Source organism: Pituophis catenifer, unplaced genomic scaffold (genome assembly GCF_029215685.1).
Source record: "Pituophis catenifer annectens isolate HBS135680 unplaced genomic scaffold, rPitCat1.0.hap2 SCAF_8, whole genome shotgun sequence".
Lineage (NCBI taxonomy): Eukaryota > Metazoa > Chordata > Lepidosauria > Squamata > Colubridae > Pituophis > Pituophis catenifer.
In genome coordinates this window covers 64,078,428-64,092,322 of record NW_027256888.1, presented here as the reverse complement: position 1 = coordinate 64,092,322, position 13,895 = coordinate 64,078,428, and the positions used below count along the sequence as shown (strand labels likewise).

General features: G+C 37.4%; 1 protein-coding gene across 4 annotated transcripts in view; it reads left to right on the top strand.

The window, feature by feature from the left end:
* RAP1GDS1 (Rap1 GTPase-GDP dissociation stimulator 1) overlaps positions 1–13,895 on the top strand; it is an 80,049-nt gene that overhangs the window by 48,579 nt on the left and 17,575 nt on the right. For 3 of the 4 annotated variants that reach the window (XM_070948504.1, XM_070948505.1, XM_070948503.1), the window contains exons 5-7: positions 2,476–2,622; positions 10,092–10,220; positions 12,023–12,148. In XM_070948504.1, the coding sequence (XP_070804605.1) occupies positions 2,476–2,622; positions 10,092–10,220; positions 12,023–12,148 (402 nt within the window). The remainder of the gene's footprint in view (positions 1–2,475; positions 2,623–10,091; positions 10,221–12,022; positions 12,149–13,895) is intronic. The other variant, XM_070948506.1, reaches the window with a different exon arrangement.

The window sequence follows — 13,895 nt, the reverse complement described above, 5'->3', positions numbered from 1 at the left end:
ATTTAGTAGATGGCAAGCAAATGCAAGCCATTGTAAATAACAGTTAGGTAGCTGATTAGATAAATAAAGCAGAAAACAAAACCTTCTAAACTGTAACTTGCTTATCTTTTGGAAAACATGACAGTTTGAATCCAGATTATGCTGAATGCTGGAAAGATACCATGATCACTGTTGTCACCAATAGTTCTTACAGGACTACAAAGAAGTTCATGCAGTTCCTAACTAAAGTCATCTTCCAGAATGACATATTCTGGTGCTGTGCTGTGCTGTGACAGAGAGGGATTTAAATAGTCTATTCCTTCTAGGGTCCTGTAGCCTGAATTCTCAACCACTCTCCCTAAAGAGGGAAGGTTGGAAACTGGGTTGAAGTTGTTTAATATGGCTGAATTGAGGAACATCCTCTTTAGCGGCAATAGGCTACCACTTCCTTCAAGGTGGAAGGTGGTAGAATTATGTCCTTTCATAGAGAAGCATTAACTTCCTCCAGAATCTGGATGTAACCCCCAGCGCCACTGCTCTGCATACACAACTTTGACTGAGAATTTCTAGCAATGATAGCTCATTTCCTGTTCATCATGTACCTGCTCATTATGCATTATGCATTGCTGCAGTATATTCTACATTTTGAAGGCAACCCAAAGTGGCAATGGGTTCAGAAAACAGTGACCAGACTATTGGTAGAAGAAATGCACTTCTGTAGGATCATTCCTATCTTGCAGTTCCTATTTTGCTTTTTTTTTTTTTTTTTGGAAGTGGGGTTCCAAGACAATTTTGGAGTTCTGGTTATAACTTATGTATCATAATGTCAAAATATACCAGTGATCACCATATTAAACATGATTTTGGTTGTCCACTTCTAGAGAAAACTTACTTAAGATCCCCCTGGAGTTAAGAGAAGTATACATTAGAAAACAAACCTTCTCAGAATTAGATTTCTCATTATGAAATATGCCTGTGATGACGAACCTATGGCACATGTGCCAGAGATGGCACATGTACCAGAGGTGGCACACGTGCAGAGGTGGCACACAGCACCCTCTCTGTGGGCACATGAACCATCACCCCAGTTCAGCTCCACCGCGCATGCGCACATGTCTCCCCCCTGGCCAGCTGACCTTTGGGTCTCTGCCACGCATGCACGGGGCAGGGCACGTGCAGGGAACAGTGCGCATGGGCGGGGGCATGTGTGGGCCGCAGGTGCATGCATGGGGGTTCATGGGGGGGCCGTGGCAGAGCACATACACAGGGGCCACACACGCATTGCATTTTGGGGGTTCGGGTGCACACTTTGGGCACTCGATCTGGAAAAGGTTAGCCATCACTGAAATACGCTGTCCCAGAAAGACCCAGGGATCTTTTTTTCTGACAGTTCGATGTGCATTGAACAACCATTTTGTCTCAACAGGCCTTCAATCTTTTGTGAGGCGGTGTGGCTATCATCTAGATTTTGTATTGTTTTTTTCAAATATCGTTAATGTATTATGATTTTGAATATTGATCAGAGTCTTTTAAATTGGGGAGGTATATAAATGTTGTCAAATAAATGCCATTAAAAACAGTCTTTGCCCTTTAGCTCCTAATTATTTAAATACTGATCACCTGATCCTGGCGATGAACCTCGTCCTCATCAGCGTTTTTTCACATAACAGGCATGCAGGTTCAAGGAGCTGCTTTTCTGTGTATGTCCGCACACATGTAGTCCCTCAGGACTCCTTAAAGGAAGCAATATTTCAAAATATTTTATCTACAGATAAGCTTTTTTTTTTTTTTTGCAGGAATTCTCCTCTTCTTGATTGACCTACCTTTTTTATTGGCTAGGTGGATTTTGTAAAATGTTAATATTATTTGGGTATAATTGACTTTCCAAAATCTAGAAATGCCCTGTGATATCTCTGCTATAAAATAGGATCTATGCAAGGTGACCTACGTAAAATATATGCCTTTCGGGAGATCCAATTCTTTATATTTTGTTTCTTTGTGAAGAAGAAATACCCCTTCTTGACTCCCTACCTTCAGAGTGCCATTGATATGTATTGATTTAATTGTTGAATTGGCGCCAGGGTAACCCAGATCCTGCTGTCAGTCGTGGACTTCCTGGATCAGATCAAATGATTTTCATTTAGCTCACAGAGTATTTCTGAGGGGGGGGGGATGGGAGGAAGGTGCTGTGACTCCAGATCATGAACAAAAACTCAGCATGTAAATCTAATAAATGAGTATTTGCTCAGAGAGAAAAGAACACAAACTGTTGGAACAGATAAGTGTTTTCCCAGGATGTTATAGTCCCTGAAGTTCTCCTAAGCATCTTTATCATAGACAAAATTATGTAAAATCCTGCTGAAACATTCTTGCACAACACATTTACAATAGCACTGATAATCCACGACCTTTATTCTCTTTATGATTATTGTTATGTTTGGAACTCTTTAAGTGCCTTTTTAATTTTATTTCTTAATTTGACTCTTTGTTTTACAGATGAGGGCAGAAGCGCAGTTGACCATGCAGGTGGGGCACAGATTGTAATAGACCATTTAAGGTCACTGGGCAGTAAAACAGATCCAGCCAATGAGAAGCTCTTGACTGTCTTTTGTGGCATGCTGGTGAACTATAGCAATGAGAATGGTAAACAAATATGCTAAAAAAACTGTCTTACCTATACCTTTATCTATCTACACACCTATTAGAAAAATAAATGTAGGGTGTATAAATTGAAAAACAAAGGTGGGCGGCTGATAAATTTTATAAACCAATGAGTGAAAACCAAAAGAAATGACCTTGATTTTAAGTGAAATAATGTTTTTGATTTTATTCATTCAGTTACTGCAGCATTAATGTGTATCATCAAAATAGTCAATGCACACCTGTCCTTCCATGTCCTTCTCTGTGTGCTGGGCTGTTTCTAGAAGAGTAGGTACTCCCGTTCTTTTTAATTGAAGCGATAGCTTGAGTGAATGGGAGAAAGATTTGATAGCAGCTTCTAATTGCTAGGATAATGTACATGGCCAAGTGAGCTCTTTGCTTGGGCAGTAGTTTGCCCAACAGTGATTTTCCTTTTACGCGCTACCACCACCACAAAACTTGAGAAAGAACTTGCATGTTTTAGAGTGGCGAGTAGAGTTTTACCTCTCTTTAAAAATCTGCCTATGCTGCACTGAGATGCCAAACTTCATAAGCCTCAAAGTGTTAGATGAGCAGTGCTCAAACATAGGTTTTATTCATTCTTCCCTTTCCTGTTTATTGGTGCACAAGGATTTATATAGAGAGCCCCTGTTCCAGGCATAAGGAGGGCAAGGGGATGGTACTTGAGAAGAAGAGAAATAAATAAAGGACAGATATACATCTTTGATACTCTTTCTCAGTTCCATAGATGCCAGGAATCATTAAGAACCAGGTCAGCCTCTGGTTGGTGTCTATGTATTGGGAACTTGCTTATATGGAGACACGAAGGTGAATATTTATAATAATACATTGTTTTCTCCTTAAGAAACTTATATCAAACTTCTATACCCTTTCTTGTAGGTGTCATCTGCCAATCTGCCATCTCTCACTCTGTGTTAACTCTTCTCATTCACGTTTCTTACCTGTAACGTTGTTTCAATTTAAATGGTGTGTGTGTGTGTGTGTGTGTGTGTGTGTGTGTGTGTGTGCATATGCGCGCACTGAAATAATTGACTGGATTTCCTTGAACTTCTCTTGAATAAGAGGGAGTCATTATTTCTAACTGATAGGTTGATTAGATGGCCCAAGTCAATTTGCTTTCCATCTCATCCCAAACCTGAGGATGATCGTTATATTCATTTCATTTAGTTATCTATGAGAGCTTTTCTGAATGAAGTGATTATAATATAAATTCCCAAAGAAATAGCAGTCCTCACAATATAATGCTAAATGAACTACTAATTCCATCCAAGAGAAACACTTCAAAGAAAGTCCTCTAGTGGATGCCAAGTCATCAGTTAGGATAATTAGAAAATCTACATTTGACTGTGTGTGTTTTCTTAATGTTTAGGTGGCAAGGCACACTTAGAAAATTTGAGTCTGAAAATACTGCTCATGGTTTCTCCTTTTATTTGGGGTGTACTGCTTTATTTTGGTACAGTTATGTATTGCAACGTTAGCAACCAATGTGACTTCCAAACTTGGAACCTTCTCCCATTTCTGCAGCAGCTCCACAATCTGGAAGCTCTGTCTAATCATCACCAGCTGTCCCTGGAGTCATATGTCACAACCATGGCAAAGAAGCAGAGCATGCACAATTATGGCTGGCATGCCAGCTGCGATTCTTCCTGAACTGGTCAGGTTTGGCAACAGCAATCCATGGTTATATCTAATCTTTTAAGCTGGTCATCTCAGAAGGAAGCTATTCATAGGGTGTCCTTTGAAATGTGTCTGGAATTTGCATTTGATGGGAAACAAAAACTAGACTACTAACCTGTACAAGATACAGGCATCCAGAAGGTTTGCACTGATTGTCAAGTGCTTCCTGAGCATAATTTAAGGTAGACTTTTGTTCGTATTTCTATCAATATTTCAGGCCCTTAAAAATTTTGAGCTCTATATATGGACACTGCTGCAGGAGGACCCCTTCTTAAGATGTTTCCCTGCCTATCTGGTGCAGAAGAATTTTGCAATACATTTGAACTATTGAATGTACTTCTTCAAGAGCTGAATTTGGCTCTCTATCTCAGGATATAGAAAATACATGTTGCCTTGATTGGTTTATACTTTACCTTTTTACATTTCTCTTTGTTCTTTGAAATTTGAGATAAGCAAAAAAAAGGGGAAAGATAATCAATATTCTACTTTGATAATTATTTTATCTACCAAGGCTTGTGATTTGTTAACTGCTGTTTGAAAGCTGTTTCTAATGACAGCTAGAATTACGTTGTAAGTGGAAGTCGATTATGTAATGCGATCTAATGAGTATTATTGAGATTCAAAACATTTATATGGAATTTGTATATTTAGTTATCCTTCGTTCATATTATTCTATTACCAATAATATTGTTCATATTATTCATATTATTCTAAGAGCCGCGGTGGCACAGTGGTTAGAATGCAGTACTGCAGGCTATTTCTGCTGACTGCTGGCTGCCTGCAATTTGGCAGTTCAAATCTCACCAGGCTCAAGGTTGACTCAGCCTTCCATCCTTCTGAGGTCAGTAAAATAAGGACCCAGATTGTTGGGGGCAATAAGCTGACTCTGTAAACCACTTAGAGAGGGCTGTAAAGCACTGGGAAGTGGTATATAAGTCTAAGTGCTATTGCTAGTGCTATTACTTGATATTCAATACTTAAATTACTGATGTGCACAGGATGAACTTGGTGTAATCTTCACATACCATTTGTCTCATTCAGCAATCATTTGAAATTATGATGGCATAGAAAAAGTAGGCTTACAACCCATACTCAGAACTTGTGGCAGTTGTAGCATCCCCATAGTAAACATGAAGTGGGCACTTTGAATCTGGCATGTATTTATGATGATTGCAGTGTCTCCGGTCATGTGATCAGTATTTGTGACTATCAGAGTTGGCTTCCAACAAGCAAAGGTCAGCAGGGAAGCCAGCAGGATCTTGCAAATCATAGTCACATGCTATAGCACCGTGATGGTGAACCTATGGCATGCATGGCAGAAGTGGCATGCAGAGCCTTCTCTGTGGGCATGCGCGCCGTCACCAGCTGCTCTTCCAGGTTCCACCGAGCGCATGCACACAGGCCAGCTGCTCTCTTCCGGGCTTTCTTCCGGCTTCGAGACTAGCTGGCCAACGCACATGCACGTGCCGGAACCCGGAAGAGCAGCTGACAGCCGCACGCATGCGCACCGGCCAGCTGGGTTCCATTGCTCCAGTGCATGCACATGCGCTACAATTTCAGCACTCAGTGCCAGAAAAGTTAACCATCACTGCTATAACACTTCATGACAAATGGTGATTTGTTTGACTGCAGAGGAACTGATGCCATACTGTAAGTCCAGCATGGTCACATTATGTTTCACTTAACAACTGCATTACTTAGTGAAGGAATTACCAGTCCTTTTTGTGTTTGTTAAGTGAGAACTGCTTACCTTTAAAATAGTGTCTTAAACTGAATTTCACATTTTCTTTTGTGTGAGACATGAAGAATATGGAACCAGTGAAATTCAGAAGGGGCCTAGGTTTGACTTTTTAATGAAACTTGACTTTAAAGTAATGCTGTTTTTGTTTGACTGCTCACATTATATATAGAATATATTTTATATTACAGCATTATTTTATATTACACTGAAGCCTTAATTGAGCTAATGAAGTCAGACTACTGGAACTTTAGAATACATAGATCCTATTTTAAGCAGTTACGTTGCAATACCCAGCTAATCTTAAAAAAATATAAGTAGTCTTGGACCTAGTTGTATTTGAGCAAAAAAGTAGTAGAAAATATTTCTATTGTTAATTAGACTTGGAAGTTTTTTAAAAATCCGGGGGGAAAGCGATATAAAACAGCTTCTCTATTAAGAAAACATGGATCTGAGCTTAACTCAATGCAGTCTTTAGCAACACTTTGATGGTGAATGAAACATTTTTTTCCAACTAAGGGCCACAAAAGTTGAACCATAATATAACAATACTACAAATGATGAAGCTATGTGAGTGGAGAAATAATGGATGGAGGGACACTTTTTAGATGTGTTATGCATTTCTAAGGTCTTCCCATCTTTTTTATATAGTATGAAATTGCACCTTCATTTGTCAGTAGATTGACATAACATTTTGGCAACACAGTTCTTGATCTTTGATCATCACAAAAATCCTGAATCCTGAAAACATGGGTCTCTGTTCTTATATGATGATCCTAAAAAAAACGAAAAATGCATGCCGATATCACAATATGAGCTGTGCTTTTTTGTATTTGCATTGTTTCATTGCATAAAGGTAAAGTTTGCACACAACATTGTGACATAAATTTCATCACCCCTCTCCCTCCCTCCCTCCCTCCCAATTCTGCAAGTTGTAAATTGCCTTCCCTGGCAGTATGAAAACTGCTATAATATAAATTCCTTATTCATCCTGCTTGCTCTATATTATGTTTTCTGCCATTTCGTTCTTTATCACGGAACCATAATTTATGATCCCAAATTTACATGAAGCATTTCAAGTTAAAGGAGAATGGGTTTTGATTTACCTAAACACGTACAGAAGAAATGCAGTTATCTTTAAAATATATGCTATGGAAATTGTGTCCTTGCCTAAAATTATACTTTGTCAGCTTTTGTAATGGTGAGGTCTGTGGAAGGCCTACTCATAAATAATCCCAGTGAGTGGCTTTTCATTTTGATTTTCTAGAGCTGAACAAAACACTTTAAAAAAAAAAAATATTTGATTAAAAACAAACTAACAAAAAGAAAAAACAGACAAACAAATACAGTTATGACAATACACAACATAGACAAAATATACATTTAAATCAAGTCTTGCAACTTGAGCCTTAAGAGAAAAAGAAAGTCATGCTTGTGTTTGCCTGCTGTTGGCAAAAACTATCATTGCCATTCCTTTTTTAAAAAATAAAAGTACTATTCTTCTTAATTTAGATAATTTAAGATGAGCCTATAATAGGAACACATGGTTTTTTTTTTTACTGTACAGCTTGTATATGCCTTTTCAGAAGTAAGTTCCACTGACTTAACTGTGAATTGTATGATTCCGTCTATAGCAAGTCTCTATCAGCCAGAGTTAATAGTAAGGGATTATTAAGCATCTGAATTAGACTGATATAAATGCAGTCTGAGTGCCAGTTTTGTATACTGGGTAAGGCATGACGCTAGAAACTAGGAAGCCATGATTTCTAGGCCCACCTTAGGTACAAAGCCAGTTGGGTGATCTTGGGCCGGTCATTTTCTCTCAGCCCTTGGAAGGAGGCAATTGCAACCATTTCTGAAAAGCAAAAAAAACTCTCCTGGGGGTTGTCTAGACAGTCTCCAAGAATCGGACCCGATTGAACAGAAGAAGAAAAAGCGCAATCTAAGCTGGGGGTCAACAGCATAGTTCTTTCTTGAATTTAAATCACTCTTCAAGTTTTTCAAAAGTTCAGGCGAGAAGCAAGCCAATTTGTTATATAGACCTTGTATTTTACATCTCTTCCTGATTCTTGGGCTGCTCACTAGTTTAGGGATGTATAGATTACAAGTAGTTAATCGTGGTGGTTTTTAATGTCCCGTACATATCTATAATTTCAACTGGTTCAGAAAAAAGAAACCACTTCAACATTTCTGTTTATTGAAAAGGTAACGCTGTCCAACACAAAACTGTTCATGTTTTAAGATAAGAAAATATAGGAAAACATCCTAAACTAGTGTTGCCCAGACATCTTTGGCTATAATCTTTGTTTTAACTTTTAAAAATTTTGTAGTATATCTCAACTGATAATATCTACCAAAAATATGAACTAAACGTGTATACTTCTCAATACTATAAATTTGCCAAACCAGTGATACAATATAAATTTTCTCCTATTCTTTGATGAACTTTTTTCTTGAATGGCTTGCAATTTATGCAGTGATTACTTGTTTGCCCATAAAAATACTTGCCTTTGCTGGCGGGTTGAATCCTACATTTACTCTTGACTATCACTCTTACTATCTATGGTCATTGACCCTGTCCTAAGTTGAAATCTAATCTTATTTACAGCAGTAGTGGGTTCCACTTACCTTTGCTACTGGTTCGGAACTGTGGGCGCTCATGCGTGGCGCTTCTGCACATGCGCAGAACTTTCTGCGCATGCGCAGAGTATCCATGATGACGTCTGGGTTGGTGGGCGGAGCCTCCCGCCACTGCCACTACCGCTTTGCTCAAACCACCGATTTGCAGATTACAGTTTTCTAATCCCAGCTACTCTTGTCAAGAAGAATTTGTGTGAGAGAAGACTGCTTTTGACATACTCATATGGGTATTAATTTTTACTAAACAGACTCTCATACCTAATTAGAAATTGCTTTCTTCAAAACGTATGTCATGATGGATAACACGTCTTTTTTATCATAGGGTTAATGTGATTCTTACTCCATTGTGCTAAAGGTAGACATGTAGTTATTTGAAATGCTGAGATACATATTTTCAATAGTTTGAAAAGAGATTTGGAAACTCCTAAAGAGAAATTTGCTGAACAGCATTTATCATGTCACTAGAAGGTATAGTTTACCAAAACTCGGAAATTGATACCTTGTTTGTTTTATTTGTGACAAAGTTCATCTCTATCAAAAAACTACTGTGATCTTTCACAAGGTCATCCACATACTGGATGCAGGCATTCAGCTAGCTGGAAAATAGGTAATAAAATATCATACTGCTCAACTCTTTTATATTTCAGTATAAATGTAGAGATAGACTCCTCTCCTCATATCTAAATTGCAAAGGATTAAATGCTTCACCTGCACCAATAACAGTTTTGGTCGGGATCATAGCAACTTAAAAAATAAATGAGGAACTGAATCCAATTGTGGTGGGATATAATTGTCTATATGATAACCTCGTTGCCATCAGGAGGAAGTGGTTTGTGTTATTCTACGGATTTCACTGAGTTTGCTCAAAAAAGTTAAATCTAAATCCAACCCAGTGTTAGTATACAATACTTAGCAACTTGAATGTGCAAAAACTGGTGGATTGTTGGCAGCAAACAATTCTACTTACCTACTTGTTAATAAATCTGTTGCCAGGAGCTCTAAAATAGTATTTGAATAATATTTCCCAAATGACCACAATAGTTGCACTTTTGTAATTAAACAAAGCAAGGAGACCTTCATAAACTACTTTTTCAAGGATTTGGGAACATTTTTCACTACGTAATTAAAATTATATAAAACTAACATTAGATAAAAATGCTGAGAGGTAGTTTCTCTCATGCGTACAACTCTTTCTTTCCGTGATAGCTCTGAATGCTAAGCAGACATCTGAAGAACAAGGAAGATAAATAATTGTATTGTACAATTGCAGTTGCCTCAATGACATGTTGCTGGTACTGGACAATAAATAATTAAGGAGCCAGTTATTGGAGGTGATACTGCAAAGTGAAACTCTAACTTAAGGATGTTTGTCTTTTTTTGTTTGCCTTATCTTTAGATACTCTGCAATCTCAGCTCATCAACATGGGAGTTATCCCTACATTAGTGAAGTTGTTGGGCATCCATTGCCAAAATTCGGCTTTGACTGAAATGTGCCTTGTTGCGTTTGGAAATCTAGCAGAACTTGGTAAGTTTTTGCAATTGCAACATTTTAAGTATTTTTAATGGGGGTGTTTCAGTGGAAAAAATAGTGCTGTTATTGTCATTTGTGTTTTTCTCTAGCAATCCCATTTAATTTTTTTTTACTGCTTCCTTGCTATTGACATTGCTGTTCTATTCACCATTCAATAAAATTATTGTACCCTGGATAAGAGAACAATATCCTCAAGAAAAAACTGAGGTGCAGATTTTGTGCAGTTGGGAATTTACATGTTTGCATAATAATATAAGGTGCTTAGAAGGATATTGCACGCAAGCGTAGAATGAGACAGTCATTGGCCTTCTTCAATCTACAGACCAATGTTTGATAGAAAAACTTAATCAAGGAGGAAACTAGAAGTGAAAAGACATTTCAGAGTATTGTAGTGGGCAAGGGGATCAAATTCCTCACTGTTACTTGTTGCGTGGAGTCACATTCTGTGTGATGAAAAAGAAATTGCTTATGGAATTCCTTTCAAAGAAGAAAATTTTGAAGAAATTGAACTCTGATATCCCTGCATTTATTACATTGCAGGGCACAGTTGTCTCCCTTCCTTTGTAATGATCTCTCCGGTGGTTTGCAACATTCTTGACTTCCTCTTTCATAGCAAAATGTTAGCCAGCGTGGTAAAGTATTTAAGATGCTGGTTTGGGAGTGAGAAGATCCAGGTCAGAGTCTAACCCTTAAGCATAGGAATGAGTGACTTTCTCCCAACCCAGCTTTCCTGACAGGAGAGGTGTTGTAAGGATAAAAATAAGGGAGTTCCCCATATAAATTGTAATATGAGTCCAACAAATAAATTCCATCTGTTGCTCAAATATTTTCCTTTGCTTCAGTCACCTTCTGTCTAGGCCTTAAAATTTTTAGTCCACTAAATATTAACACCATCTATGATGGTGGAAATGTTTGCCAACTTACCTTGGTTGCCTTCCGAATGCTATCTCTCTGCTAAACAAATAATTCCCTCCACACTGTCAAATTATTTACTAAGTCTGCACTACTATTAATCTTCTCATCATTCCCGCCACCCATCTCCTTCCACTTACGACTGTATGACTGTAATTTTGTTGCTTGTATCCTTACGATTTATATTGATATTGTTTCCTGATTGCTTATTTGTACCCTGTGACTATCATTAAGTGTTGTACCTTATGATTCTTGATGAACGTATCTTTTCTTTTATGTACACTGAGAGCATATGCACCAAAGACAAATTCCTTGTGTGTCCAATCACACTTGGCCAATAAAAAATTCTATATTCTATTCTTACCATCCTAAAAGGTGTGAGAGAGGTCAGTAAGCCCAAATATTGCCTCTGTGCCTTGGGTTACCAGACAAAGCAGTTCGAGGAGAAGACCTGCAGTAGATGTTGCTGTTTTGAAACAGAACAAATTTCACCAGTTTATAGCCATGGAAATACTAAGGCAGCGGACCTGACCTTTAATTTTAGCATTTGGTGATCTAATACAGCCACTGGATAGTTTTCCTTATTTGTCTGAAGGCAGCCAAAGGCTAATTTGCTATGTCTGTGGGTTTAATCATCTTTCACTGGGTGCGGTTTCAAACAATTGTTAATAATTCGGGTCACTAGGTCTTAAATTTCCTAGTCATTTTTCTTTTCATTTAGTGACAGTTTTAAGAAGAGGAGTGTATTATTCCTGACAGTATAGTCAGTTAGCTCCATTAATCACTGCATTTTGTGACCTCTTTAAGAAACAGAAAAGAAAATAATTCTGCCATTTGATTTTTGTTCCTTTATGCGCTTAGCTTCTTGCTTTTTAATTGCACAGAATCAAGTAAAGAACAGTTTGCCTACACAAATATTGCAGAAGAACTTGTGAAGCTCTTTAAAAAGCAAATAGAACATGATAAGAAGGAGATGATATTTGAAGTTTTGGCTCCCTTGGCTGAAAATGGTGAGACTTTGAATACCAGCTTTATTTCTGAGTGATTTATTGATATTTGCCTAAATTTTCCATCTTGTTTGTGAAGCTGGCTGGTGAGGCATCTCATTATGGAAGCTGAAACAGCCTCTATTTATTTAGCTGCATATGAATGTGCACACACACAGATAAGCACAGAAAGAAGGATGGATCTAACATTTGGCATGCAGTGGGAATGATTTTTGGTATAGTTACATATATGAGACTGAAAGAACTCTTTTAAACTTAAATTTGTAGGGCTTGCTTTCTCTTAAATTTAGGAAGTTGGATGAAATCAGTTCTTATGATAAAATTTAATCTTACCAAGTTGTGTAAGACTGATTCATTAATTCCTTTTATTTACTTTGTTGATCAGTACATTTATTTGCAGAAAAGACTGAAAAGTAAACAGTGCAATTGAGCATGTATAAAAGCTTGCTCTCATAAATTTTATGTATTTCTACCCTGTTTCCCCTAAAATAAGTCATCCCCGGATAATAAGCCCAATCGGTCTTTTGAGCTCATGCACTAAAATAAGCCCCCCCCAAAAAAAATAAGCCCTCCCCGAAAATATTTAAATGCATGTGCAGCCAGTCCCCACCATTTCCTCGGGTTTCCTCCATGCGCCCCAAAATAATAAGACCTCCCCAAAAATAAGGCCAAGCGCTTATTTCAGGGTTCAAAAAAATATAAGACAGGGTGTTATTTTCGGGAAAACGCGGTATTGAAGAAAAAAATCTACACTGTGATGTAGTAGCTTAACATATTGTGTACCATACACAGTAACTTGGGTCATAAGAATCAGAATGTTGACCAAAGATTTGAACAAATGTATTTCTGATATCTTCAAATAGTTGAGGAAGCAGAAATTAGGTGAAGATTTAGTGGGCAGAAGCTGCAAGAAGACGGATTTCGGTTGAATATTAAAACAGTTTTTATATAAAAAACTATTCAAAAAGAGCCATCTATTACTAAAAGTGATAATGAGCTTTTCCTGTCTGTGGATCTTCAAGCTGAAGGTTTAAAAAAAAAGTAACCTAATGAAAGCATTCAGCATTTCCTGTATTAAACAAGGAGTTTCCCAGAGAGCTACCTAATTTCTTCTGGATCTTTGGCTTTATGAAAGAGACCACAATTTAGTGATATGGATGATTGATTAATTGATTGATTGATTGATTGATTGATATTAAAGACTTTTATAGTCATAGTAAGCAACAGTTACAAGCAGTATAGTTTATTGTAAACCCTGAGTAGGTCACAAAAATCCAAAACAACTAACTTCCCCTAAAATCAGAATAAGAACTCAATAAAAACTTGATCACTGTATGAGAAAACAAAAAGTTATGATTTGATGTTAATGCCTTATTTTACTGCAACAAAGAGAATCTGAAGTCAATGTTTCTTTTTTCTTTTTTCCTTACCCTTCCTCACTTTTCTTCCCCCTCTTCCTCCCCACCGTTTTCCTGTTTACTTTTGTATTTTGTATCTTATTTTATCTTATAACTCAATAAAAATGTTAAACTGAAAAAAACTTGATCACTGTATGATGACAGTGGACAGTCTTTGGAACCATAGCTCTATATGGGCACCTGCTCCTCATTTGTGCATTCCTCTCCTACCACAATTGCCAGTAATACAGTTTGAGATGGAAAATTTAAATAAAAGGACTAAAATTGACTTTATATTTTAAAAAGTTAGGACTTAAAAAAAAGTTTTAAATTTCTCTCCTAATCCCAGAAAA